A 25,428-nucleotide genomic window follows, 5' to 3' on the forward strand; every position below is an offset into this window, starting at 1 on the left:
ATATCGTACCTTAACTGTAATATGCAATTACTTTCCACTGCACTCACTCGGATAGCTTCTGTCCAAACTTTATTTGCACTACTTTAAATCCATTGTTATACTGCTCATTAGCCTAACTTATACATATATCTATTTGTAAAATTCTGTTTATAGTAATATCCATCTGTATATTATGCTCACATTCTGTTTATAGTAACAGCCATCTGTATATATATTCATAGTACATATCTATCTGTAAAATTATGTTTATAGTAACAGCCATCTGTATATTATATTCAGTACATATCTATCTGTAAACATTCTGTTTATAGTAATAGCCATCTGTATATTATTATATTCAGTACATATCTAGCTGTAAATTCTGTTCACAGTAATAGTTATCTGTATATTATATTCATAGGACAATCTATCTGTAAATTTTTGTTTATAATAGTATTCAACTCTATATTTATTCAGTACATATCCATGTTCTGCACTTATGAACCACTGTATCCTGCACTTGCTGCTATTGCACTTCTGGTTAGACCTAAACTGCATTTCGTTGCCTTGTACCTGTACTTGTGTAATGACAATAAAGTTGAATCTAATCATCTAATCATCTAATCATCTATAATGCAGGTCGATGGTCACCACCTCAAAGAGCATGCACAGAGAAGTCCAAATTAAACATGATTTAATGACTCATAATGTAAGTACACATTGATGGCCTAAGACACGAAACGAGCGGTTTGTGTGAGAAAACGAACAGTATTTATATCATTTTACCTCTTTTAACCACAGCCACGTCCAAGTACTCTGAGGGCGCGGGCGCTTCTGTCTGCACAAGCGCCGGAAAGCCCCGGAAGTGATCTCTCGCGCGTGTACTCCTGTCTATCCAAGCGTGCCGCACAAGCCCTGAAAAGTGAAGCCAAAACGTCTCGATCGCCCCCCGGTGACTGGTCCTAGTATAGGTCATAAGCCCCGCCTCCCCGTGTTATTCAACGGGACATGAGACCAACTAAACAATTAAATTACACTTCAAATATCTTTTTTCCAAAGGTGGTTTCTTTCATTTGTTGTCGTTTTTATCACGCTGATGTAAGTTCAAGTGTCTGTTTCAAAAATAAGTTGGTTTTTAGTTAGTTACATGATGTGGTGGTGAAACGTCATGATTGACAGCTGTGATTGACAGGTTCTCGAGCGAAGTAGTCACTGAAGCACCAACGGACATTTTTTCGGGATCTTCGGAGGACTGAGGAGATTGTATTTACTTTATTTTAAAAAGTCTCTTGTCGTACTGCAATACATTTTTTAAAAAGTGTGCAGAATCCACTCTCCATGAGTGCATTCTGCAAGAGTGAGGGCGGAGTGTTGATTTCACGGCTTTACTTCCTGCTCACTACTGCGCAGGTCTGGTCCCGAGATCGCTACTGCGCAGACTCAAGTTCCAATATGTCAGCGCCATATCGGGACTCTGGCGGCTTCAGTTCTCATCAATGGAAGAGAGCGAAGGGGCGTCGTCCATCTTTTTTTACAGTCTATGTGTCTATCTAATAATTTGTTAATTTGTGTCCTTCCTAGGAAAGTGATGAAGATGCCCAAAGAGAAGAGCAGAGTGCAGAACCTTTCACATTGGCACAGGTGAGACAAAACTACAGTATTCTCTCTCTTTATTTATATGTATCTCTCTCTCTCTCTATCACTCTGTCAATCTATCTATCCAACAAGTTGTTGATTTGTGTCCTTCCTAGGAAAGTGATGAAGATGCCCAAGGAGAAGAGCAGAGTGCAGAACCTTTCACATTGGCACAGGTGAGACAAAACTACAGTATTCTCTCTCTTTATTTATATGTATCTCTCTCTCTCTCTATCACTCTGTCAATCTATCTATCCAACAAGTTGTTGATTTGTGTCCTTCCTAGGAAAGTGATGAAGATGCCCAAGGAGAAGAGCAGAGTGCAGAACCTTTCACATTGGCACAGGTGAGACAAAACTACAGTATTCTCTCTCTTTATTTATATGTATCTCTCTCTCTCTCTATCACTCTGTCAATCTATCTATCCAACAAGTTGTTGATTTGTGTCCTTCCTAGGAAAGTGATGAAGATGCCCAAGGAGAAGAGCAGAGAGCAGAACCTTTCACATTGGCACAGGTGAGACAAAACTACAGTATTCTGTCTCTCTATTTATATGTATCTCTCTCTCTCTCTATCACTCTGTCAATCTATCTATCCAACAAGTTGTTGATTTGTGTCCTTCCTAGGAAAGTGATGAAGATGCCCAAAGAGAAGAGCAGAGTGCAGAACCTTTCACATTGGCACAGGTGAGACAAAACTACAGTATTCTCTCTCTTTATTTATATGTATCTCTCTCTCTCTCTATCACTCTGTCAATCTATCTATCCAACAAGTTGTTGATTTGTGTCCTTCCTAGGAAAGTGATGAAGATGCCCAAAGAGAAGAGCAGAGTGCAGAACCTTTCACATTGGCACAGGTGAGACAAAACTACAGTATTCTCTCTCTTTATTTATATGTATCTCTCTCTCTCTCTCTCTATCACTCTGTCAATCTATCTATCCAACAAGTTGTTGATTTGTGTCCTTCCTAGGAAAGTGATGAAGATGCCCAAGGAGAAGAGCAGAGAGCAGAACCTTTCACATTGGCACAGGTGAGACAAAACTACAGTATTCTCTCTCTTTATTTATATGTATCTCTCTCTCTCTCTATCACTCTGTCAATCTATCTATCCAACAAGTTGTTGATTTGTGTCCTTCCTAGGAAAGTGATGAAGATGCCCAAGGAGAAGAGCAGAGTGCAGAACCTTTCACATTGGCACAGGTGAGACAAAACTACAGTATTCTCTCTCTTTATTTATATGTATCTCTCTCTCTCTCTATCACTCTGTCAATCTATCTATCCAACAAGTTGTTGATTTGTGTCCTTCCTAGGAAAGTGATGAAGATGCCCAAAGAGAAGAGCAGAGAGCAGAACCTTTCACATTGGCACAGGTGAGACAAAACTACAGTATTCTCTCTCTTTATTTATATGTATCTCTCTCTCTCTCTATCACTCTGTCAATCTATCTATCCAACAAGTTGTTGATTTGTGTCCTTCCTAGGAAAGTGATGAAGATGCCCAAAGAGAAGAGCAGAGTGCAGAACCTTTCACATTGGCACAGGTGAGACAAAACTACAGTATTCTCTCTCTTTATTTATATGTATCTCTCTCTCTCTCTATCACTCTGTCAATCTATCTATCCAACAAGTTGTTGATTTGTGTCCTTCCTAGGAAAGTGATGAAGATGCCCAAGGAGAAGAGCAGAGAGCAGAACCTTTCACATTGGCACAGGTGAGACAAAACTACAGTATTCTGTCTCTCTATTTATATGTATCTCTCTCTCTCTCTATCACTCTGTCAATCTATCTATCTAACAAGTTGTTGATTTGTATCCTTCCTAGGAAAGTGATGAAGATTCCCAAAGAGAAGAGCAGAGAGCAGAACCTTTCACATTGGAGGAGCAGGTGAGACAAAACTACAGTAAACACATTTATGAAGTTAATTACATAATTTGATATGACATTAAATAATCACGAGACAAACAATGCTATGACAAAATGCACAGATTATCTCTGCAGCTCATGGAAGTAATAATAATAATAGTAATAATAATAATAATCATAACTTTATTTGTATAGCACTTTTCAAAAACAAGTTACAAAGTGCTGTACAGTGAAACAAACATGATCCATACTTAAAAATGTAAATGAAAATGAAAAATCAACAATAAAATCAGAAAATACAATAACAACAATAATATAATGTTTATAAAAATGGCATACAGCAAAGGCTCGGTCACCTTTAGTGACAAGACTAGACTTTGGAACCACTAGTAGTGCCCTGCCAGAGGATCTTAGGCATCGGTCCGGCTTGTAGGGAGTTATCAAATCAGAGAGTAGGCAGGAGCCTGTCCGTTCAGGGCTTTAAAAACGAGTAGTAAATTCTTAAAATTAATTCTAATACTCACAGGTAACCAGTGAAGGGCGGCGAGGATTGGTGTGATGTGGTCACTCCTCTTAGTGCCAGTTAAAAATATGGCTGCAGCATTTTGAATGAACTGTAATCTATGAATACTTCCCTTACTGATACCAGAGTACAGAGCATTGCAGTAATCGAGTCTTGAGGAAATAAAAGCATGGATGACCTTCTCTAATGGCCCTTTCAGATAGGAAGCGATTTGCACTGCGCTGGCTGCGGGGCTCAGCGCAAAACCGCAGAGTTCAGCGCAAAAGTTCAACTATTTTGAACTTTGACCGCGGCGTGTGCGCGAGGTCGCCGAGCAGTGCGCTGTGCTGTGCTTGCGCTTTGCTGGACGCAACAACAAACCGCTGTTGCGCGGCGCAAGCCATTGAAAATAATGGGTTTCACAGCGCAGCAGTGCGGTCGTCGCAGTCTGTCTGAAAGGCCCATAAGTCAGCAGAGGAGAGACATGTTCTAATCTTAGTTAGCTGCTCAGCTGGACAAAACAGGACTGCACTACTTCTGTCAACTGGGCATCAAAAGACAGCTCTGAATCAAAAATGACACCAAGGGTGCGAGCTTCTTTCTGAATGTTGTCTGAGAAGACACCCAGGCTAGTGGTGAGGTTTTTATGATGTAGCCACTGCTGGTTCCGATGGAGGTAAATACAATTATTTCTGATTTTGTGTCGTTTAACTGCAGGAAGTTGTTAGACATCCAGGCTTTAATTTCAGTGAGGCAAGAGAGAATGCCAGAGACATTGGAAGAACCAGGCCTTAACGGGACATACAACTGGGTGTAATCTGCATAAAAATGGAAATCAATATTATAAGTCTGAATGATTTTTTTGGGGAAGCATGTATATGTTGAATAACAGTGGCCCCAAAATCGACCCCTGGGGGACCCCACAAAATAGAGGAGCATGAGAGGAGGAGGCTTCTCCAAGGATCATGGAAAATGACCTATTTGACAAATAGGAGACGAACCAATCCAGGGCCACATCACTGATACCAACATAGTTTTTCAGACGGCTAATTAAAAAATCATGGTCCACAGTGTCAAAAGCTGAGCTGAGGTCAAGAATAATTAAAATAGAGAACATTCCTGAGTCAGCTGCACGCAGTAAATCATTGGTGACCTTGATCAGAGCAGTCTCAGTACTATGCAGGGAACGGAAACCTGAAAATGTCATTATTGTTCAAAAAGGAGATTAACTGAGTTGAAACGATTTTTTCTAAAATTTTAGATAAAAATGGCAGCTTGGAAATGGGTCTAAAATTATTTAAAACAGAGGCATCTAAAGAGGGCTTTAGATGTGTACAGACACTGTCTGTCTTTCCTCTTTTTGTTTGTTTCTTGCATGTGTTGTGGCTTCCATTAATTTTTTTGTGCTAAGTACAGTAGAGCAAAACAAGGTTACCTTTATGGTAAAGCAGAACCTTATAAGTTTTAATATGGTGCTTCTTTTTCTGTAATTTTAGGAAAATGCCCCTCAAGAAATACGTGATGATATCCACTCTCATGGACTAATGGAAGGGCAAAGTTGCATCTCTATTTTCTCCTTTGCATTGAGACACAACACTACTGGTGTATTGATGGAAGACCTGCTGAAACTTCTAAAGTTACATTCTGCTGGGACAAATGCAGTACCAGCAAGCAAGTATTTTTTGGAGAAACCATTAGCTGGTATTATAGATCAATTAAAACGCCATCATTACTGCAGAGTATGTACTAAGTACCTTGGCACTTCACAATCACAAGAAGAAACACTTACATGTGTGTCATGTTCCTCGTCCATAACAGTAAAAGACAGTTTACAGGAAGGACATTTCTTTATCAGTATTCCATTAAAGGATCAACTGAAGGATGTTCTTGAGAATCAAGGTATGCACGATCTCTGTTTTCGTCCTGATGACAGTAGTAGGCATGTAATAAGTGATATATGTGATGGCACCTTATATCAGACCTTGAAATCAAACAGTGAAGAGGATTTCCTCTCCCTTACATTTAATTGTGATGGTGTACCAGTCTTTCAGTCCTCTAAATTTAGTATTTGGCCTATACTGTGTTGTGTTAATGAGATACCCCCTGAGAGTAGAGATAAGCATGTGCTTTATGTGCTTTATGGTTTGGAGCAAAAAAGCCAGACATGACCTGCTACTTCCAACCATTTGTAGAGGAATGTGCCAATCTTTCACAAGCTGGCTTTGAGTGGCAACATCCTAGTGATCAGTCATGGAGACACGTGAAGGTGCACCCATTGTGCTGTGTGTGTGATGCATTAGCAAGGCCATTACTACAAAATTTTAAGCAATTTAATGGTGAATATGGCTGCGGAGTCTGCCTTCACCCTGGGGTGCAGATGAGGAAAGGAAAAGGAAAGTCAAGGGTTTACACATGTGCAGATGAAAAACCAAGTGACAGAAATCATAAAACCACAGTAGAGATAGGACAAATTGCTGAAAGAGAAGGGACAACAATACTGGGCATAAAGGGCCCATCTGCCATTGTAGATTTACCAAACTTTGATGTAATCAATGGGATGGTCCCTGACTATATGCATTGTGTGTTGCTTGGTGTGTGCAGACAAATGGCGACTTTATGGATCGATTCAAAAAACTATTCTGAGCCATGGTACATTGGCACACAAACAGCTATCTTGGACAGACACCTCTTGTCTATAAAACCTCCAGGTATTGTTGCTCGAGTTCCAAGATCTCTGACTGAACGCAAATTCTGGAAAGCCCATGAGTGGCAACACTGGCTTCTGTACTATAGCTTGCCAGTTGTTCTAAAAGGCATACTTCCACAGAAGTATCACTGTCATTGGGCATTACTGATAGAGGGCATAAGCATTCTGTTGGGATCTGAAATAAATACAGAACAGATAAATCATGCCCATGAGGCATTAGTGTACTTTGTTGGAGGTGTGCAGTCGCTGCATGGGGAAGAGCACATGACATTCAATGTTCATTCACTTCTGCATTTGAGCAAAAGAGTTGTGCATTGTGGTCCTTTGTGGGCGCACTCAGCCTTTATGTTTGAAGATTTCAATGGATACCTCCTGAAACAAGTAAAAAGTAGCTAAGCTGTACCACAACAAATATGCAAACGAGTTCTGTTTTCCCGAGCTTTTCCCCGTTTAGCAAAGCAATTTTTAACAAATGCACCTGCAGAAGTTACAGATTTCTGTAATGAAATGAGAACCGAAAAGCATCATGTCAAGAAGTTTGCGAAGTTCACTGAGGTAACTGCCCTTGGTCCACCAAATGTAAGATTAATGTCTGTTAGTGATCAAGCTGCCCTCCACACAGTGAGAGAGGTTTCCCCAAACTCTGTGGTAAATTACTACAAGAGAATTGCTGTAAATGGAGAGGTTGTTCATGGTCATACCTACAGCAAAACAAAACAAAGAAACAACTCTATTGTGCTTTTGAAGGATGGGAGTATTTTTAGAGTCTCCCACTTTATTGACATGGGTGATCAGTGTTTATATGCCATAGGAAACTATGGTAATTGCACAGTGCAGAAGTTAGCCAGAGGTTCTCTTATCAAAACTCCACTGAGCTACATGTCAACTGTCCTCTTTCCCACAGGCTTTCACAAAGCCATAAACACTGCTCAGGTAGTTAGACCATGTATGTATATTCAGTGTCCACAGTCCAGCTCAATTGTTTGTTGGCTACTTAAGACATATTACTGTAAATGAACTAAATGTGAAGATGGTCACTTATTCATTCAGGGTTGCTGAGCTGGAAAGTAACTAATTGCTTCTACTGTTACTGTAATCTAATGTGAGAATCTGTCAAAATTATAATGAAAAAGCACACAGCAGTGTGAAAAGTTTACTACAAAATGTAAATGTATTCTTCTTTAATACATTTTGCAATGCATGTCATCAACATTTATGTATTTCATTGTAACATCCAAAAAGACACAAGTGCAAGGTATGGTTTCAAAACAATTATTAAAGTAGCATCTTAATAAACTTAGCTATTTTAAAAATATGCATTGCCACTTAAATTTAAAATGTAAATATGCAACTTGTATAATGTCATATACTAATTAAGTGCAAAATTAAATCTTTCTACGGCAAGAAATGAGTGACTGGGGCTTTTTTATTTTTACATGGCAATTTTGAATATTTGCTGCATACACAAGAACTTGAAAATCTAACTGTAAAAAAAAATTTTTTTGACTATTTTATTGGATAGAATTACTCATAAAATCTTAACAAATATAACCCATGTAATCATTTTTGGAAAAATTCACTAATTGAGATTGAAGAAAGTGTGATCTAAAAACCTGATACAATGCTAGTGTCATAAAATCTTAGAAATGCCATAAATTATTTTTGGTAATCTCATCATGTGCTTTTCCATGTACTTTAATGTCCCATATATGTGACATCTTACATATGTCTATTGTCTTGTAAGGTTTTTATACAATATACCAAGATTTTGGTTTCACTAATGATTGCCCAACTCATTTAACTTTGATGTTACGTGTATCTACTAAGAATATTGTATGTGGATTTACTGTCATATATAGTAATTATAAGTTCCCAAATTATCTTAAATCTCATATTACACAATTTTACTAAGGATTCTGTGTCTTGTTTGACTGTTATATATATTACTTACAAATTTCAGATAAAAGATATAAACATTTAGTAAAATTTATCTATATCTTTTCCATATGGGCGTTCAGCGGACAGACACCGACACACTGTATTTATTACAATAAATGACAACAAAAATCAAATCTATAGAAGCTTGAACAGGTCTGAAGTGGCTGCGTGCAAGTTCTGCTAATTCACAACCTGAGTGAGAATCATACATACTCACAAATGTAAAGTTTAGTTTAGTTTAGTTTAGTTTAGTTTAGTTTAGTTTATTAGTTTATAATGACGTGGACAGTCCCTTTTGATAAAAAGAGCAGCTTTAGCCTCTACGGCTAATTTCCAGATGTAGTCCCCGGCCAGTTGTTAGTAGGCATACATCAAATAAAATACATTACAATTATATTTACAGCAGGGCTAAGCAAGAGGTAGTAAGACATATAAATGTGTGGCACACAATTGAGGCAAGCACAAACAAACAAGCTCTGATTGTAAAGGCATAAAAGCAGTTAAAACAGTACAAATCAACATACAAAATAATCACACAGAGGCCACATTGAAACACATACAGGACCTAACGTTGAGGCAGGCAGCAGAGATCTAGTGGCAGCAGCATGACCATGTCACATCAAATACACATCACATCTGTCAGATTAATGTGTGCAGTTATAATTGTCAGACAGCAAGTTTTTAAGGTGTGTAGTAAAGGTGGAATACGTATGTATGTCTTTGATTATAGTGGGCAATGAGTTCCAGTTTTGTATTGCTGTAACAGAAAATGATAATTGACCAAATGTGCTTTTCCTGAATGGGATTAGAAGGTCACCTCGTGTGGTGCTTCTGGTGATCTGACTGCTATTATTACGTTGGATTATGAATGAATTAAAAGGAGCAGGAGCAGTATTACGCAAAATTTTGTAGAGCAGACAGATGTTTTTGTATTTGATTACATCTTCCCAGCTTAGCAGTTTATGGTTATTAAGAATAATACAATGATGTGAACTGTTAGGCTTCTGGTCCAAAACTTTGAGAGTTTTTTTTTTTTATAAAGAGTTGCTAATGGCTTTAGTGATAAACTGTTAGTTTGTCCCCAGCTTGTCGGACAATATGTTAAATGTGACACAATCATGGCATCCATAAATAATCTGGCAGCATTAAAGGTAAGTGCATTTCTAATATATCTAAAATTAGCTAAGCTAAACTTGACCCTATTGCACACTTTCTTATATGTGCTTTAAAAGAAAGATAAGAATCAATAATACTTAATACGCCCAAATACTTAAATTGTGGCACAATACTAATGGTTTGACCTGACAACGTTATATTTGACACAATGTTACATTGTCTCTTTGTGAAAAACATTCCCCCAGTTTTATCTACATTTCGTTGAAGGCACGGCTGATTTAGCCAATTGGTGATCTGATCCATAGCTATGGTCAGTTTGGCAGCAGCCAGATGTTTTGTCTTGGTATGCACATAAATTACAGTGTCGTCTGCATACATTAGTGTATTGATATCAGGGCAAACTGATTGCAGATCATTGATATATAGACTAAACAAAAGCGGGCCAAGTATCGATCCTTGTGGTACCCCTGTGCATAAATTAAGAGCTAATGAATGATGGTTGTTCACAGAAACGTATTGAGTTCTACAAATATGACTCAATCCATTTGATTGCAGAAGGGGAGAATTTAAAAGTAGAGAGTTTGGCAATAAGGACCTGATGGTTGACGGTGTCAAAAGCTTTACGAAGGTCTAAAAACACAGCGCCAACAACACCTCCCTTGTCAACCATAGCTCGAACAGTCTCTAAAAAGAAACAGTTAGCTGTTTCTTTAGAGTGATGGGCCCTGAAGCCAAACTGCATAGGATGAAGAGTAAATAGACTATTATTAAAGAAAGAGACAAGCTGCTCTGATACGCATTTTTCAGCAACCTTGGAGACCACAGGCAGAATACTGATTGGGCGGTAGTTAAATATGTTCAGAGTTCATATGTTCACATTTGACTTAAATATGGAAGTTACAATTGCAGTCTTCCAGGTAGTTGGAAATATCCCCTCTAGTACTCACTGGTTAACAATTTGTGTGATAGGGTAGGCTAGATGTTCATTCAGGGATTTAAGCATTTTAGAATCCATTCCATAAATATCTTTTGCTGTTGAGATTTTAAGAGAATTAATAATTGCCTGGGTTTTAATTTCAGAGATAGGTTGAATGCTAAAAGAAGGCTTGCTTTCATCTATTTTGACAATATCTCCAGTTGTTAGGGGAAAATTCTGTGTGATTTCATCCACAAAATTGATAAAATATTCATTAAAGACTACAGCTATTTGTGCTGGATCTTGTATTAATTACCATTAAGGTTCAACTCTAACTGGTTTCTAAGCCTGTGGCTAATTCCCATCACATTATTAATCTGTTCCCAGATCAGCATTGTGTTACCCTTTCCCTCATTAATAATTGTTATTAAAAAAAATTGGCTTCAGCTTTTCTGATCACTTTGATTACTTGATTACGTAATGAAGTGAACCTATGCCTATCACTGTCAGAATGAGAGTCGTAGATCCAAATGCAAGCAAACAGTTTATTGAAGGCAGGTTGAACAGATGATAATACTCAAAACACCACGTATAGCAGGCGGGTGACCAGGATACAAATACACCGGAGAGGATGAGTGATATGAATAATCCTGTGTGGATGCCAAACGGGAACTGGAATGAAGAGAACTCCAAACGATCTCCAGAAGTCTAGGCACACAGACCAGATCGAGGAAATAACTCCGTAAGGAAACTCAGGCACCGGAACTGGGTAAGAGAGCATAAACAAGAGTGACGAACCGACACCATGCAATAATCACTCCTGCTAGATATAGGCAGCTAACAACAGAATTAACTAGCTGCAGCTGCGGGCTGATTAAATGATCAGCTAGTTACTAAGCAACAAACAAGACAACACACTCAGATCCCACACCCATAACAACCAACAGATACACAAAATGAACACACGGATTGATGAACCGTGACAGTACCCCCTCCCCTAAGAGTGCCACCTGGCACTCCCAGGAGAGCCTACCTGGCGATTGTAATCATCGATAAGGGAGTGATCCAGTATGTCCCTAGCAGGAACCCAACTTCGGCACCTCTGGACGAATGCGTGAGAAGAGGGGACCGCGACTTCGGATTCCAGACTGGGGAAAATAGGTGGCTGGTACCCTACGCTACACTCAAAAGGAGATAGGCCCGTGGATGACACTGGTAATGAGTTATGTGCGTACTCAACCCATGAGAGTTTCTGGCTCCAGGAGGAAGGATTCTGAGAAACCAAACAAACATCGCAACACTCTCTCTAAGTCTTGGTTGGCACGCTCGGTCTGGCCGTTGCTCTGAGGATGAAAACCAGAAGAAAGACTGACACTCGAAACCACAAAAATTCCTTCCAAAATTTGGAAATAAATTGGGGACCCCTGGCAGAGACCACATCCATCGTGAAGCCATGTAAACGAAAGACGTGATCTATGACAGCAACCGCTGTCTCCTTGGCAGACGGTAATTTGGGCAAGGGGATGAAATGAGCCGCCTTCGAGAACCGGTCCACTATGGTCAAAACGACCGTATTGCCCTGGGAGGGCGGGAGGGCAGTGACAAAATCTAGCGCGATGTGGGACCAGGGTCTCGAAGGGACAGACAGCGGTTGGAGTAACCCATCCGGTGGGCGATTGGAAGTCTTACCATGAGTACAGACTGAACATGCCAAAACAAAACTTCGAATGTCGCGAGCCATGGAAGGCCACCAGAATCGTTGCTTGACCAAAAAACTGGTGCGATTGACTCCTGGATGTCATGCTACGTTGGAACAATGACCCCACTGAATCACGTCGGACCGTAACCTCTCCGGCATGAATAAACGACTCGGTGGACACCCGGGCGGAGGCGTTACCCCTTCTAAGGCCGAATGGACCTTCGACTCGATCTCCCATACGAGTGTGGAGACAATAAGTCTCTCAGGAAAAATGCACTCGGGAGTGGACGGGCGAACGGAACGGTCAAAAATTCGAGATAAAGCATCGGGTTTGATGTTCTTAGAACCCAGACGATACGAAAAAAAGTGCCCACCGAGCCTGCCTGGAGTTGAGTCGTTTAGCAGATCTGATACATTCAAGGTTCTTATGATCGGTCCAGACGATAAAAGGTACCCCCGAACCCTCTAGCCAATGGCGCCATTCTTCCAACTCTAGCTTGACTGCCAGTAACTCTCTGTTACCAATGTCATAACCAAGAAAGAACCGCTCCTACCCCCACCTCTGATGCGTCGACCTCCACCACAAACTGACGTGATGGATCAGGGGCTACAAGAATGGAGCTGAAACGAAGTGGCTCTTGAGGTTGGTAAATGCAGCCTCAGCTGCACCAGACCACCTGAACGTCGTTTTGGTGGAGGTCAAGGCAGTCAGAGGAGCGGCTAGTTGGCTGAAATTGCGAATGAAACGGCGGTAAAAATTGGCAAACCCCAAAAACCTCTGTAGGGACTTACGGGAATCTGGAGTTGGCCAATCCACCACAGCCTTAACCTTGTCAGGATCCATGCGCACACCCTCGGAGGAGATGATATAACCCAGAAATGGAACCGACTGTGCATGGAACGAACATTTCTCCGCCTTGACAAAAAGCCCATTCTCTAACAGTCTCTGGAGCACTCGTCTGATGTGCTGAACGTGTTCCTGGAGAGAAGAAAATATCAATATGTCATCCAGGTAAACATTTAGGAACTGATCTACCATATCTCTCAGCACGTCATTCACGAGTGCCTGGAAAACTGCAGGGGAGTTAGACACCATGAAAGGCATGACCAAATATTCAAAGTGCCCCCTGGGGGTGTTAAAAGCAGTTTTCCATTCATCCCCCTTCCTTATGCGAACCAAATGATAAGCAAGTCCAATTGTGTGAAGACGGATGCTCCCTGCAACCGCTCGAAGGCTGAAGACATCAACGGCAAAGGATAAGTATTCTTTACCGTGATGTTGTTCAACCCTCGGTAGTCAATACACTGTCGCAGAGAACCATCCGTCTTCCCCACAAAAAAGAACCCTGCCCCCGCTGGAGAAGAGGGAGGGCGAATGAACCCGGATGCCAGAGAATCAGAAATGTATTTCTCCATGGCCTCCCTTTCTGGTGCAGAAAGTGAGTATAACTTGCCTTTGGGCGGAGACATACCTGGCAGTAAATCTATAGCGCAGTCATAGGGACGATGCGGAGGGAGAGAAGCAGCCCGGGACTTACTGAACACTTCTTCAGGTCAAAATACTCACGTGGCACGTTAGATAAATCCGCGTGTTCATCCTGAAACAGAACAAGACACAGAAGAACACGCAGACATTAAACAGGAAGCATGACAAAATTCACTCCAGGAGAGAACAGAATTCCAGGAGTAGAAGGAGTGTCGATCAATAGAAAGTCAATGTTCTCTGAATGATTACCAGAAGTGACCAGTCTTAAGGTGACAGTAGAGTGTGTGACGGAGGGTAAAAGTTGACCATTAAGTGCAACCACAGAAATGGGCTTGGAGAGCACCACCACTGGTATCTGGAGTCTGTGTACCAGATCAATATCCAAAAAATTACCCTCGGCTCCTGAATCTACTAGAGCCTCACAGTCGAAATTCAGAGTCTGCAGTCTTAAACTTACTGGAAGATGAGTGGCAGAAAAAGAGGATTCAGTCCGTGCAATCCCACCCATCAGTAACCTCTTACCTACTAACGGGTGTTGGCTTTTACTGGACACTGCAGTGCAATGTGACCGGCGTTTCCACAATACAAACATAATCCCCACTTTCTCCTCCTCTGTTTCTCCTGTGACGATAAACGAGACCTGCCCAGTTGCATGGGCTCAGGATCAGGAAGAAATGTTGTAGTCTCGTCAGGAGAATTAAAAGTAGGATTAGGTGTAGATGTAACATTGGCACTGACTCGCTGTGACCGACGACCTCGTCGACGTAGTCTGGTATCCACTTGAACCGCCAGATCAATCAATTTATCCACCGCCGCGGGTAATTCCAAGACGTAAATCTCGTCCTTTATGTACTCAGAAAGTCTGTGTAAAAACATGTCCCATTGAGCTTCGGCATTCCAGCCTGCCGCCAACGTACGAAATTCAATAGAATAGTCTGTTATCGTACGTTCTCCTTGTCACAGCTCTGCAAGAAGACGCGCCGCGTCTCTGCCAGAAGTAGCGCGATCAAAAACCTTTCTGAGTTCATTAGAGAAAGCTTGAAAGGACGCACAACACGGAAGTCTCTGCTCCCAAACAGTCGTTCCCCAACTGCCCACTCTTCCCGCGAGTAAAGTGATCACAAAGGCCACCTTGGACTCCTCCACTGGAAACGCGGAAGGTTGAAGCGAGATGTATAATGAACATTTGGCCAGAAAGGGACGACACAACTGGGACTCACCAGAGTAGAACGCGGGAGGCGGAAGACGGGGTTCAGTAGAACGAATGGACTGGATCACTGGAGTCGTGGATCTGCCGTAGTTTGTTGTCGAGAAGCAGCAGTCTCAATACTTAATTGCTGTACCTGTTTCGTCAGTTCAGAAACTTGGGTCACTAGCGTCTGTATTGCACGACCCGTGGCCACAGTCTGTTCCTCCTGTTGCTGGAGACGAGCATCGCTTCTGGCCAATACATTCTGCAATTCCGCTGTGCTTGCTGGATCCATTGATGGTCGGTTCGTTCTGTCAGAATGAGAGTCGTAGATCCAAATGCAAGCAAACAGTTTATTGAAGGCAGGTTGAAAAGATGATAATACTCAAAACACCACGTATAGCAGGTGGGCGACCAGGATACAAATTCACCGGAGAGGATGAGTGATATGAATAATCCTGTGTGGATGCCAAACGGGAACTGGAATGAAGAGAACTCCAAACGATCTCCAGAAGTCTGGGCACACAGACGAGATCGAGGAAATAACTCCGTAAGGAAACTCAGGCACCGGAACTGGGTAAGAGAGCATAAACAAGAGTGACGAACCGACACCAGGCAATAATCACTCCTGCTAGATATAGGCAGCTAACAACAGAATTAACTAGCTGCAGCTGCGGGCTGATTAAATGATCAGATAGTTACTAAGCAACAAACAAGACAACACACTCAGATCCCACACCCATAACAACCAACAGATACACAAAATGAACACACGGATCGATGAACCGTGACAATCACTATTTAACTTGGTTTTTAATGATCTTTTTAGAGCACAGTCTCTTTCTTTCATCAGATTAAATATTTCAGTATTGAGCCAAGGGAGTGCATTTGTTTTTTTCTTTCCTTTTACCTTTCTGCTGAACTCCTTAACTAGACTTTGTAGCTTGGTGGCAAACATCTTGCTAACTACTTCTATGTTGATCCCTGTAAGTATATTTGTCCATTTAGTCTGCTGTACTGCCCTTTGAAAATTATCCATTTCATTCTTTGGAATCCTGAGTTGCTCCACAGGTTTATTAGAATGATGAAAGCGCTTTTTTGTAAGTTTTCTTGACAGTAATGTCAGATTATGGTCAGACAGTCCAGTAATAAAATTAATTGTTTTTACAATTCGTTCAGGCTTGTTACTGAATATTAAATCTATCTGTGTCTGAGATGATGTGGTTATTCTAGTAGGACCTTCCAACAATTGGGTAAAATCCAGACTGTCTGTGATCTGCTTAAGGGGTTTCCTATTAGTCTTATTTAACCAGTTACAGTTTAGATCACCAAGTAGTATTACCTCGGTTTTAAAATCACATGCTTGAAGTAGCTTTTAAAAAAGTGATATAAAAATCATTATTAGAGGAGGGTGGACGATATACAACAATAAGCACAAAAGACATTTCAGATGAGAGCACTATATTCAACCCAATACACGCCAAATCATGGTCAAGAGGCCAACATATCTGATGACAGTTGATGTGATCTTTTATGTAAATCATGACCCCTCCCCCTCTTCCCTCAGATCTGTCCCGTCTAAAGATATTATACCCTCGTACATGTAATGCAGCAGATGGAGAGTTGTTATGTAATCACGATTCTGACAGGCCTAAAAAGTCTAAGTTAGAGTTAGTGTCACGGGGTGACGTCAAGCGGAACTATTCTTTTCCATTGTTGTTTCCCTGTGGGAGCGATTTCGACGTAACACCAGGCTGGTTCCGGGTCCTTCCGTGTAAACAGTCTGGCCGGGCTTAGTAATGAGGAAATGAGCGTCAGCTGTGTAATAAGCGGAGATTGAGCCGCGAGAGATATGGATTTGCGAGGGGGATTATAAAAGCATTGGTTAATGTGGAAACGGGAAGAGCAGATCATGAGGAGAGCAGACCACGAGGAGAGCAGATCACGAGGAGAGCAGATCACGAGGAGAGCAGATCACGAGCAGAGCAGACCACGAGGAGAGCAGACCACACAGAGCAGATCGCACGGGACGGGGAGAGACTGCATGTTAGGAAGAAGGAGCCTGAAATCAGCGGTTTTGTGGAACTGTGTTACTTCATCAAACAGTTAAGTGTTATCTGTAATTCCTATTAGGAAGCCTAATGCCTGCAGTGCCCGCTATATACCATAGTTTGGTGAAGCTGCCCCGGAGTCTATTGAAATCTGGTTTGAAGCCTCTAATGCCAGTTGTGTGTTCATAGTACACTTCCCACACAGCCCTGGATGTACAGTTTCGTCAATTGAGAGGAGGGAGTCGGCTGGGACCACGAGTGGAGACTTTATTCACTGTGAGTTGTTGTGAGTTGCAGTGCTTAGTGTGAAGTGAACACGTGTGACCATTTGAAGTGATTGATGTATGCACAGGTGTGGATATTATAATTTTGTGTCTGCCCGTGTCCCCAGTTGGCATACTCGTGGGTCTCGACTGCCGAATTGAAATGAACTAACTGCTGTGTGTTGAGTGTATGCTGTACAGGATTGCAGCTCCATCCTGTCTGAGTTGAAGAGGATTAGTGGAATATTCATGCATTGCTGTTCGACTTCCTGGCTCAAAGAGGAAGCATCATCTGTTTATTGAACTGTCCACACTGAAGGGGATCCCTGGCGTGAGTAATACCCATGTATTGCTGTTTGACTCTATGACTTGAAGAGGAAGCATTATTTGTTCATTGAATTGTTCACACTGAAGAGGATCCCTGGCGTGAGTAATACCCATGTATTGCTGTTTGACTCTATGACTTGAAGAGGAAGCATTATTTGTTCATTGAATTGTTCACACTGAAGAGGATTCCTGGCGTGAGTATCTCGTCCCTGTTTGACTTAAAAAGGGATTTGTTGCACACTCATATACGTTTGTTCTGTGAACATGGAGAAACTGCTATCTACCATTGTACGTTGCCATCGTTGACCTGTGGTAAGAAGACCCAGTTGTTGACTGTTGGATTCTGTATTCATCACTGTTGTTCTGTGAACATAGAGAAACGGCTATCTGCCATTGCATGCTGCCATCGCTGCCTTGTGGAAGAAGCCCCGGTTGATAACTGCTGGATTCTGTATTCACCACTGTTGTTCTGCGAACACAGAGAAACTGCTATCTGCCATTGCATGCTGCCATCGCTGTTCTGTGGTAAGAAGACCCCGTTGTTGACTGTTGGATTCTGTACTCACCACCGTTGTTCTGTGAACATAGGGAAATTGCTATCCGCCACTGCATTCTGCCATTGTTGCCCTGCGGGGGATCTTATTGTTCGTCGCTGTATTCCAACTGCTGCCGGCCTGTGAAAGGAAGGTGACACCCAGTCAGCGGGTGTTGTCCCGTGAAAAGAGAGAGTTCCCTGTCTGCTGCCACCCACCTGTAGTCCCTGGTACCCTGCCCGTCGTCTACTGCCGAATACCGCATTCGTCGGATGGTTATTGCCTTCTGCTTGCCATATACTGTTCGGGTTTTCCACCGAAAAGGGTCTTGGTCCCCCGCCCAACCCCCTCGTCCTGTGAAAGAGGTGACACTCAGTTAACTGATGCTGTCCTGTGAGAAGAGTACCCCCCCCCCCCCCCCTGTTTGTTGATCCCTTACCAGTGTCTGCTCCATTACTTACCTCTGGCTGAAGAGGAACCGCTGTGTGAACCCTTACCAGCATCTGCTCCATTACTTGCCTCTGTCTGCCCGAAGAGGAACCACTGTGGAATTCTTACCAGTGTCTGCTCCATTACTTACCTCTGGCTAAAGAGGAACCGCTGTGTGAACCCTTACCAGTGCCTGCTCCATTACTTACCTCTGGCTGAAGAGGAACCGCTGCGTGAATCCTTACCAGTGTCTGCCTCATTACTTACCTCTGGCTGCCTGAAGAGGAACCACTGTGTGAATCTTCACCAGTATCTGCTCCGTTACTTACTGCTGCCTGAAGAGGAACCGCCGTGCAAACCTTTACCAGTATCTGCTCCATTACTTACCTCTGGTTGAAGAGGAACCGCTGTGGGAATCTGTCCAGTGTCTGCTCTATTGCTTGCCTCTGTCCGTCCGAAGAGGGATCGCTGTGCGAACTTCCCACGCAGCCTGTCGAAGAAGAGAGGCGGATCAGCCTGTGAATTTTAGTTTAGGATTTAGCTTATTTTAATTCAATAAAATACAACCTTTTGATACTGATTATCTTGTCTGGTCTTTTGGTGTCTCTGGGTAACTCCTCGAGGTGGTACACTCAACAGGGGGGAGGCCACCCCGGCCTGTGACATTAGTGAGAAGATGATGTACTTGTTCAGACTTTGGGGTGAGGCTACAGATGTTCATATGCCCTCCAAAGAGACCCCTAGGTTTGAGTTGTTGATCCCAGATCAGTCGAGAGTGATTGACTGTTTTAAAAAAGTTCAGTTTGCGGTGTTTTTTCAGAGCAGGGTTTATGATGCTATTGAACGCACTGTGGGTTGTACCATGCAGATTTTCACGCTTACCTTGAGCGCAATGACCAGTTACCGTGACATCAGGACGATATGATCCAGTAGTGACAGAAACGTAGGGCAAGGAAATAGATGTTTGCTCCTTAACGGTGAAAGCTCCGTTGTTGGCGATCCACGCGCCGACAGATGGCCAACCCAGGCCTTCGGTGCTCACCAAGCCCGGCGTCACAGCCCTCTTTGTCCGAGATCTCCGCTCCCCGCCACCGATAGGACCACCTCCCGGTCGATGTCGAGTGAGCCCCAGCCCCTGAGAAGCAGGGATAATGGTCCTTGCGTCCTTGCAGCTGGCACCGCGGAAAGTCGGACCTGGGCATCTCCGAACAGCAACAGGTAAAGTATGATGATGATGCCACTGTCACTTTGGCGTTTGCCCCGGACTGCATTACTTCGCTTGTGTTGATCCTGGCCGGCCACAGTGTTTACAAACGCTTGCATTAAAATATGCTTTCCGTGGGGGCGCTAGTGAGCAGGTGATGGAATAGAACGTGTTTGGCTGAGCTCCTACCTAATTTTTATCTAAATTTGTATTTAAAACAACATATCTTCTGTAATTATCCCCAACGCGATTTATAATGTATTCCTGAACACACAGTGTGCAATGATCGAGCCTCGGAAAGAGTGATGGCCTCTAAGCTTCGAAAATATAAATACAAAGGATCCTGCGATTCTAGGCCCGATACTCCCTCGACGCAGAGTTCAGCTTCTGACCGTAAGCGCACCGAATCCACCAGACATGACCGATATGGAAGAATTGATGTCGCAGATCCTGACATCTTTAAAAGCAGATATTTCTGCAGTGATAAGAACTGAACTTAAGAACTCTCTCGCTGACGATTTCAACTTTTTAAAGAGCGAGCTGCAAGCTGTCAGAACGGAAATTGCAAACAACGCGAAGCTAATGTGGACTGACATTGAACAAATGAAAACTACCATTAAAGATATGGAAGGCAGTATGTCAACGTGAACGGATGAAGTGAACAAACTACAAGCCGTGGTGGGTACTTTAAAATCAGAACTGAGAGAGCTGTGAGACAAATCCGAGGACATGGAGGGGAGGATGCGGAGGTGCAATATTCGAATCATGGGTGTCGCGGAGGGACCGGGATCAGCTTCCACGCAGTCGGTCTCTAAATTACTATCCGAGGAGCTGAAACTGGATAAAGAAGTTCTGGTGGACCGCTCGTATCGCAGCCTAAGACCATTGATCCCCGGAGGAAAGCCACGGGTGATGGTAGCAAAGCTACACTACTATCAGGATTGCGTCGAGCACGCAGTCAGGCTCCGCTCCAGTTGAATGGAAATTCCATCTCAATATTCCAGGATTACACTGTCAGTGTCGCCAAAGCACGGGCCGCATTCACGGACATCAGGAATCTATTACGAGAGCAACGAGGTGTTCGATTTGGCCTACTGTTTCCTGCTCAGTTACGGATCACTCACAACGGCGCGGATAGAGAATTCCTGGACCCGGATAAAGCCATGGCCCACGTTAAGAAGTATATCGTCACTGGGGATGACACCGGAATGTGACTGAAGATTTTTCCCTCTACTATAGCTTAGTTACCTGTTGCGATGCAGTTATGTTCAATTCGTGATTTTGTCTTGCGGTGACTGTTGTCAATTATGTTATTGTTTCAAGTCAGGACAAATTGGGTGGGGGCTCTGCTTAGTTTAGTTTGGCTTAAGAGCTACCCGGATAAGAACATAATGTGTAGACTTAATTTTGGGGGGTTCCTGGTTCATCATGTTCATGTCGATGACAAAGGTAGGGGTAATGTCAGACCATTTCCTTTTCTTTTCTTTTTCTTAAAAGTGTATGGGACTAATATTTAGCCAATGTTTACGCCCCAAATTGGGACGATCACCTTTTCTTTAGTAATTTCTTCTCAAAGTTGCCAAATATGGTAGTGCATCATCTTATTCTCGGTGGCGACTTTAACTGCGTGCTTTCCTCCACTCTGGATCGTAGCGCATCCAGAACGGTTTCAATATCTAAATCAGCACATACGATACAGAATTTCCTTAAAACATACGGAATGGCTGATGTCTGGAGATTTCGTAACCCAATCACCTGGGCCTATTCCTTTTTTTCTCCGGTACACAACTCCTATTCCCGAATAGATTATTTTATCATAGACACAGGCATCTTATCGTCAGTTATAAAATGCAATTACGAAGCCATAATTATTTCAGACTACGGTCCACTGGCTATGACAGTACGTATTGCTACCAAAGAACCAAACTACCGCCTGTGGAGATTCAATTCCACTCTCAGACGAGACTTTTGTGAGTTATATTGCCTCTGAAATAGACTCCTTTCTTAGTGTAAATATGACTCCGGGAATGGCTGTGTCAACTGTATGGGAAGCGTTGAAGGCATATTTGAGAGGCCAAATTATCTCGTTTTGTGCAGGTCAGAGTAAAACCAGAAAGGATCAATTAAAGAAATTGACAGATCAGATATTAGAACTTGACTCTTTGAATAGCTGTTCGCCATCTCCAGCAAGACTAAAACAACGTATGTTGTTACAAACTGAATTCAATTTGCTGGCAACTAAACAAGCAGAATACCTCATCTCTAAATTGAGGTGTAATTTTTATGAGTACGGGGAAAAGGCTGGGAAACTTCTGGCTCACCAGTTGCGACAGCAATCAGCTCATCATATTATTTCTGAGATATGTGATGATCAAGGCCTGAAGCACATGGATAGTACAGAGGTTAATTCTTGTTTTTATAAATTTTATCAGTCGTTATACTCCTCAGATCCACCCTCTGACCTGTTGACTTTAGAAGATTTTTTTTTTAGAAAACTTGATACACCATTGATAGACCCTGAAAAAGCTGCGCATCTTGACTCACCAATTACAATTTCAGAAATAGAAGCAGCAATCAGAAGTATGCAGACCGGCAAAACCCCAGGTCCGGATGGATATCCAACTGAATTCTTTAAAAAATTGTCTACTCAACTTTCCCCATTATTGCTATCTGTCTTTGAAGAATCCTTATCTCACTCTTTACCATGTACTATGCGTCAAGCAATTATTTCTCTGATTCTTAAAAAGGAGAAGGACCCCTTAGAATGTAGCTCATACCGCCCGATTTCGCTTTTGAATACTGACACTAAGATCTTAGCCAAGGTCCTGGCCCGACGAATGGAAGATGTTCTTCCAGTGGTCATTTCACCTGACCAAACGGGCTTTATTAAAAGTCGACATTCCTTCTTTAATACCGACGTCTTGTAAATATCATTTATGGCTCCTCTTCGACTAATACTTCAGAAGTTATTCTATCGCTCGACGCTGAAAAGGCGTTCGACCGGGTGAAATGGGACTTTCTCTTCTGTACTCTTAAAAAGTTTGGTTTCGGATCCAACTTTATGTCTTGGATTAAACTTTTATATTCAGCCCCATTGGCTGCTGTACGTACTAACAATAACATATCACCTTTTTTTTTTTAAGCTAAAGCGAGGCACAAGGCAGGGATGTCCTCTATCGCCACTCCTGTTTGCAATTGCAATTGAGCCCCTAGCCATAGCCTTGAGGATATCTACTAATATCAAAGGGATGTGGAGGGGGGATTTTGAGCACAAAGTATCTCTATATGCGAACGATATGTTGTTGTACATTTTTGACCCATCCTCGAGTCTTCCAAATTTATTAAATTTACTTAATGAATTTGGTCAGCTGTCTGGTTATAAAGTTAATTATCAAAAGAGTGAGCTTATGCCAATTGGCTCCATGATTCCAGATGTGCTCTCTTCTTCAATCCCTTTTAAGATCACCACGACAAAGTTTAAATATTTGGGGTTCTGGTTTACGCAGCACTTTAAAGAGCTTTATAAAGCCAACTATCAACCTCTTTTAGCTAGTCTGAAGCAGGATTTGTTTTTCTCACAAAATCTTTTTTTTGTAGAGTATTTAAATACTCAAATTATAAGTTTTATTTGGAATAAAAAACGCCCTAGGACAATGGATAAAATATTACAAAGGTCCTGTAGTTTAGGTGGTCTTGCCCTTCCGAACTTTTTATATTACTACTGGTCGGTGAATATCAGGGCAATTCTATACTTATTGGGTGAAGATGAGAGAGCCAGCTGGGCACAGATGGAGAAATCATCCATTCGATATAACCTTCTGTCAGTGTTATGTTCTAAGCTGCCACTGGCACATTCAGTATCTAACCTTACACTCTCCCCAGTTGTACTACAAGCCATAAAAATTTGGTTTCAGTTTAGACGTCATTTTGCACTTAACAACCTTCCGCTTGCCTCACCTGTTGTACAGAACCACATATTTACTCCTTCTATGACAGATGCAGCGTTTGATAAATGGTTAAAAAATGGCATTAGGTCATTGCATGATTTGTATTTGAATGACACATTTGCCTCCTTCGAACAGTTAGTCCAAAAATTTGCTATTCCTAATACACACTTTTTTAGGTATCTACAACTTAGAAGCTTTGTGTCATGAAATTCAAGCCGTTTCCCTCGTTGTCCCGCTCCATCTCTCATTGATTCTATTCTCAAGTACAGGTGTGGAGTAAAACAGTCCATAAGTAAAGTCTATGGACTACTCAATCTACACAATCTGACTGCCTTAGAATCTTTAAAACAAAAATGGGAAAAAGAAATTGAGGATCAAATATCAGACGATGTTTGGCAGGAAGCAATTCGGAGAATACACTCATCCTCTATAAGTCTCAGGCACACGGTTGTCCAGTTTAAAATTGTAAACCGTCTCCATTGGTCTAAGGACAGATTGGCTAAATTTAAAAGTGATGTAAACCCTACTTGTGATCGATGTAAACAAGCTCCTGCTACTTTATATCACATGTTTTGGTCATGTCTGAAATTGCTAGAATACTGGGGCCCAATTTTTGAGACCTTTTCTAAAATGTTTGGTACATGTATCGCTCCAGCCATATCGACAGCAATATTTGGAGTTGTTAGTCATATAATAAGAAAAAACAGAAAATCTAAATACTGCCCTAGCAGAAAGGCAGTGTGAAATAAACAAACCAGACCTCAGCTTCAAATTCATACTTTATCTGCATAAAGTGATCATTGGATCACTGCCAACATATGTTGAGATTTTCTGTTTTATACAAGTCTTTCAATTCAGCAGAAAAATCGCTCCTCTTCATAACATAAGGACGCTATAGACGGAGTAACATAGAGCGCTTACTGAAGGCACAGAAGCTGACGATGCTTTCTTCAACGGTACACTATTATGTGTTTGAGCCAATACTACAAAACAGAACAAAACCTTTTTCAATGCTTTTATTGATTGGAGAAATTAAAGTTAAAAAGAGGTTGAAATTCAGATTTACATAATGGAGATGCTGTATGTTTCTATTACACTTAAATTGTCATCAATTAAGTAGGTTCCCTTTAAAAAAATAAGATTTCTGTAGTAAAGATAAATTCAGAATTTTTTTTAATGCATGTTCAATCAATGAACTCTGTGACAGATGGAATGACAGATCCATCAGTCCACATCCACTGTCCTTCCTGAAGAGTGAATGGAGTGGTTAGAAAGTCTTCTGTTCAGAAACTCATTTCACAAGGTCATTTGTTGTTTACACACTTACTTCTTGCAATTGATTAACTTTTTTCCTTTTTGTAAAATATTTGTGCCCAAATTCATATTGCATCCATCTGACTGTTTCGATCACCAGCTGGAGTGCCCTTGAGAGCCACTATTGTGACCCTCATAAACTACATTTCCCATAATTCTCTGCAGGGACTCATCAGCACTCATTGTTTTCAGCTGTGTCTCATTATCCTGTTTAGCTCACCCTATTCACCTTATTTTTAACGGAAATACGGACGCAGCCAATTGACGGTATTTTGTGCGAGACTTCCGGTAAGGCACTTCCGGTCACTGGCGAGCGTTGTTCGTAACAACA

At 41.8% G+C, this 25,428-nt stretch overlaps 1 protein-coding gene and 1 long non-coding RNA gene across 3 annotated transcripts in view; one reads left to right on the forward strand and one right to left on the reverse strand.

The window, feature by feature from the left end:
• The first annotated feature begins 1,904 nt into the window (after positions 1 to 1,904).
• LOC311298818 (uncharacterized protein) lies at positions 1,905 to 8,087 on the forward strand. The gene is made up of 7 exons (XM_084422072.1): positions 1,905 to 1,960; positions 2,585 to 2,644; positions 2,755 to 2,814; positions 2,925 to 2,984; positions 3,095 to 3,154; positions 3,265 to 3,324; positions 5,475 to 8,087. Exons 1-7 carry the CDS (start codon positions 1,908 to 1,910, stop codon positions 5,521 to 5,523), a joined length of 402 nt encoding a protein of 133 aa, XP_084278198.1. The 5' UTR covers positions 1,905 to 1,907; the 3' UTR covers positions 5,524 to 8,087.
• A 16,905-nt stretch (positions 8,088 to 24,992) lies between these two features.
• The window catches only part of LOC311298018, a 66,272-nt gene continuing 65,836 nt past the window's right edge, over positions 24,993 to 25,428 (reverse strand). For both annotated transcript variants that reach the window (XR_014628900.1, XR_014628901.1), the window contains exon 4: positions 24,993 to 25,030. This is a non-coding gene — a long non-coding RNA (uncharacterized lncRNA). The remainder of the gene's footprint in view (positions 25,031 to 25,428) is intronic.

The sequence above is a fragment of the Rutilus rutilus genome, assembly GCF_951802725.1.
Source record: "Rutilus rutilus genome assembly, chromosome: 10".
In the NCBI taxonomy this organism is placed as follows: domain Eukaryota; kingdom Metazoa; phylum Chordata; class Actinopteri; order Cypriniformes; family Leuciscidae; genus Rutilus; species Rutilus rutilus.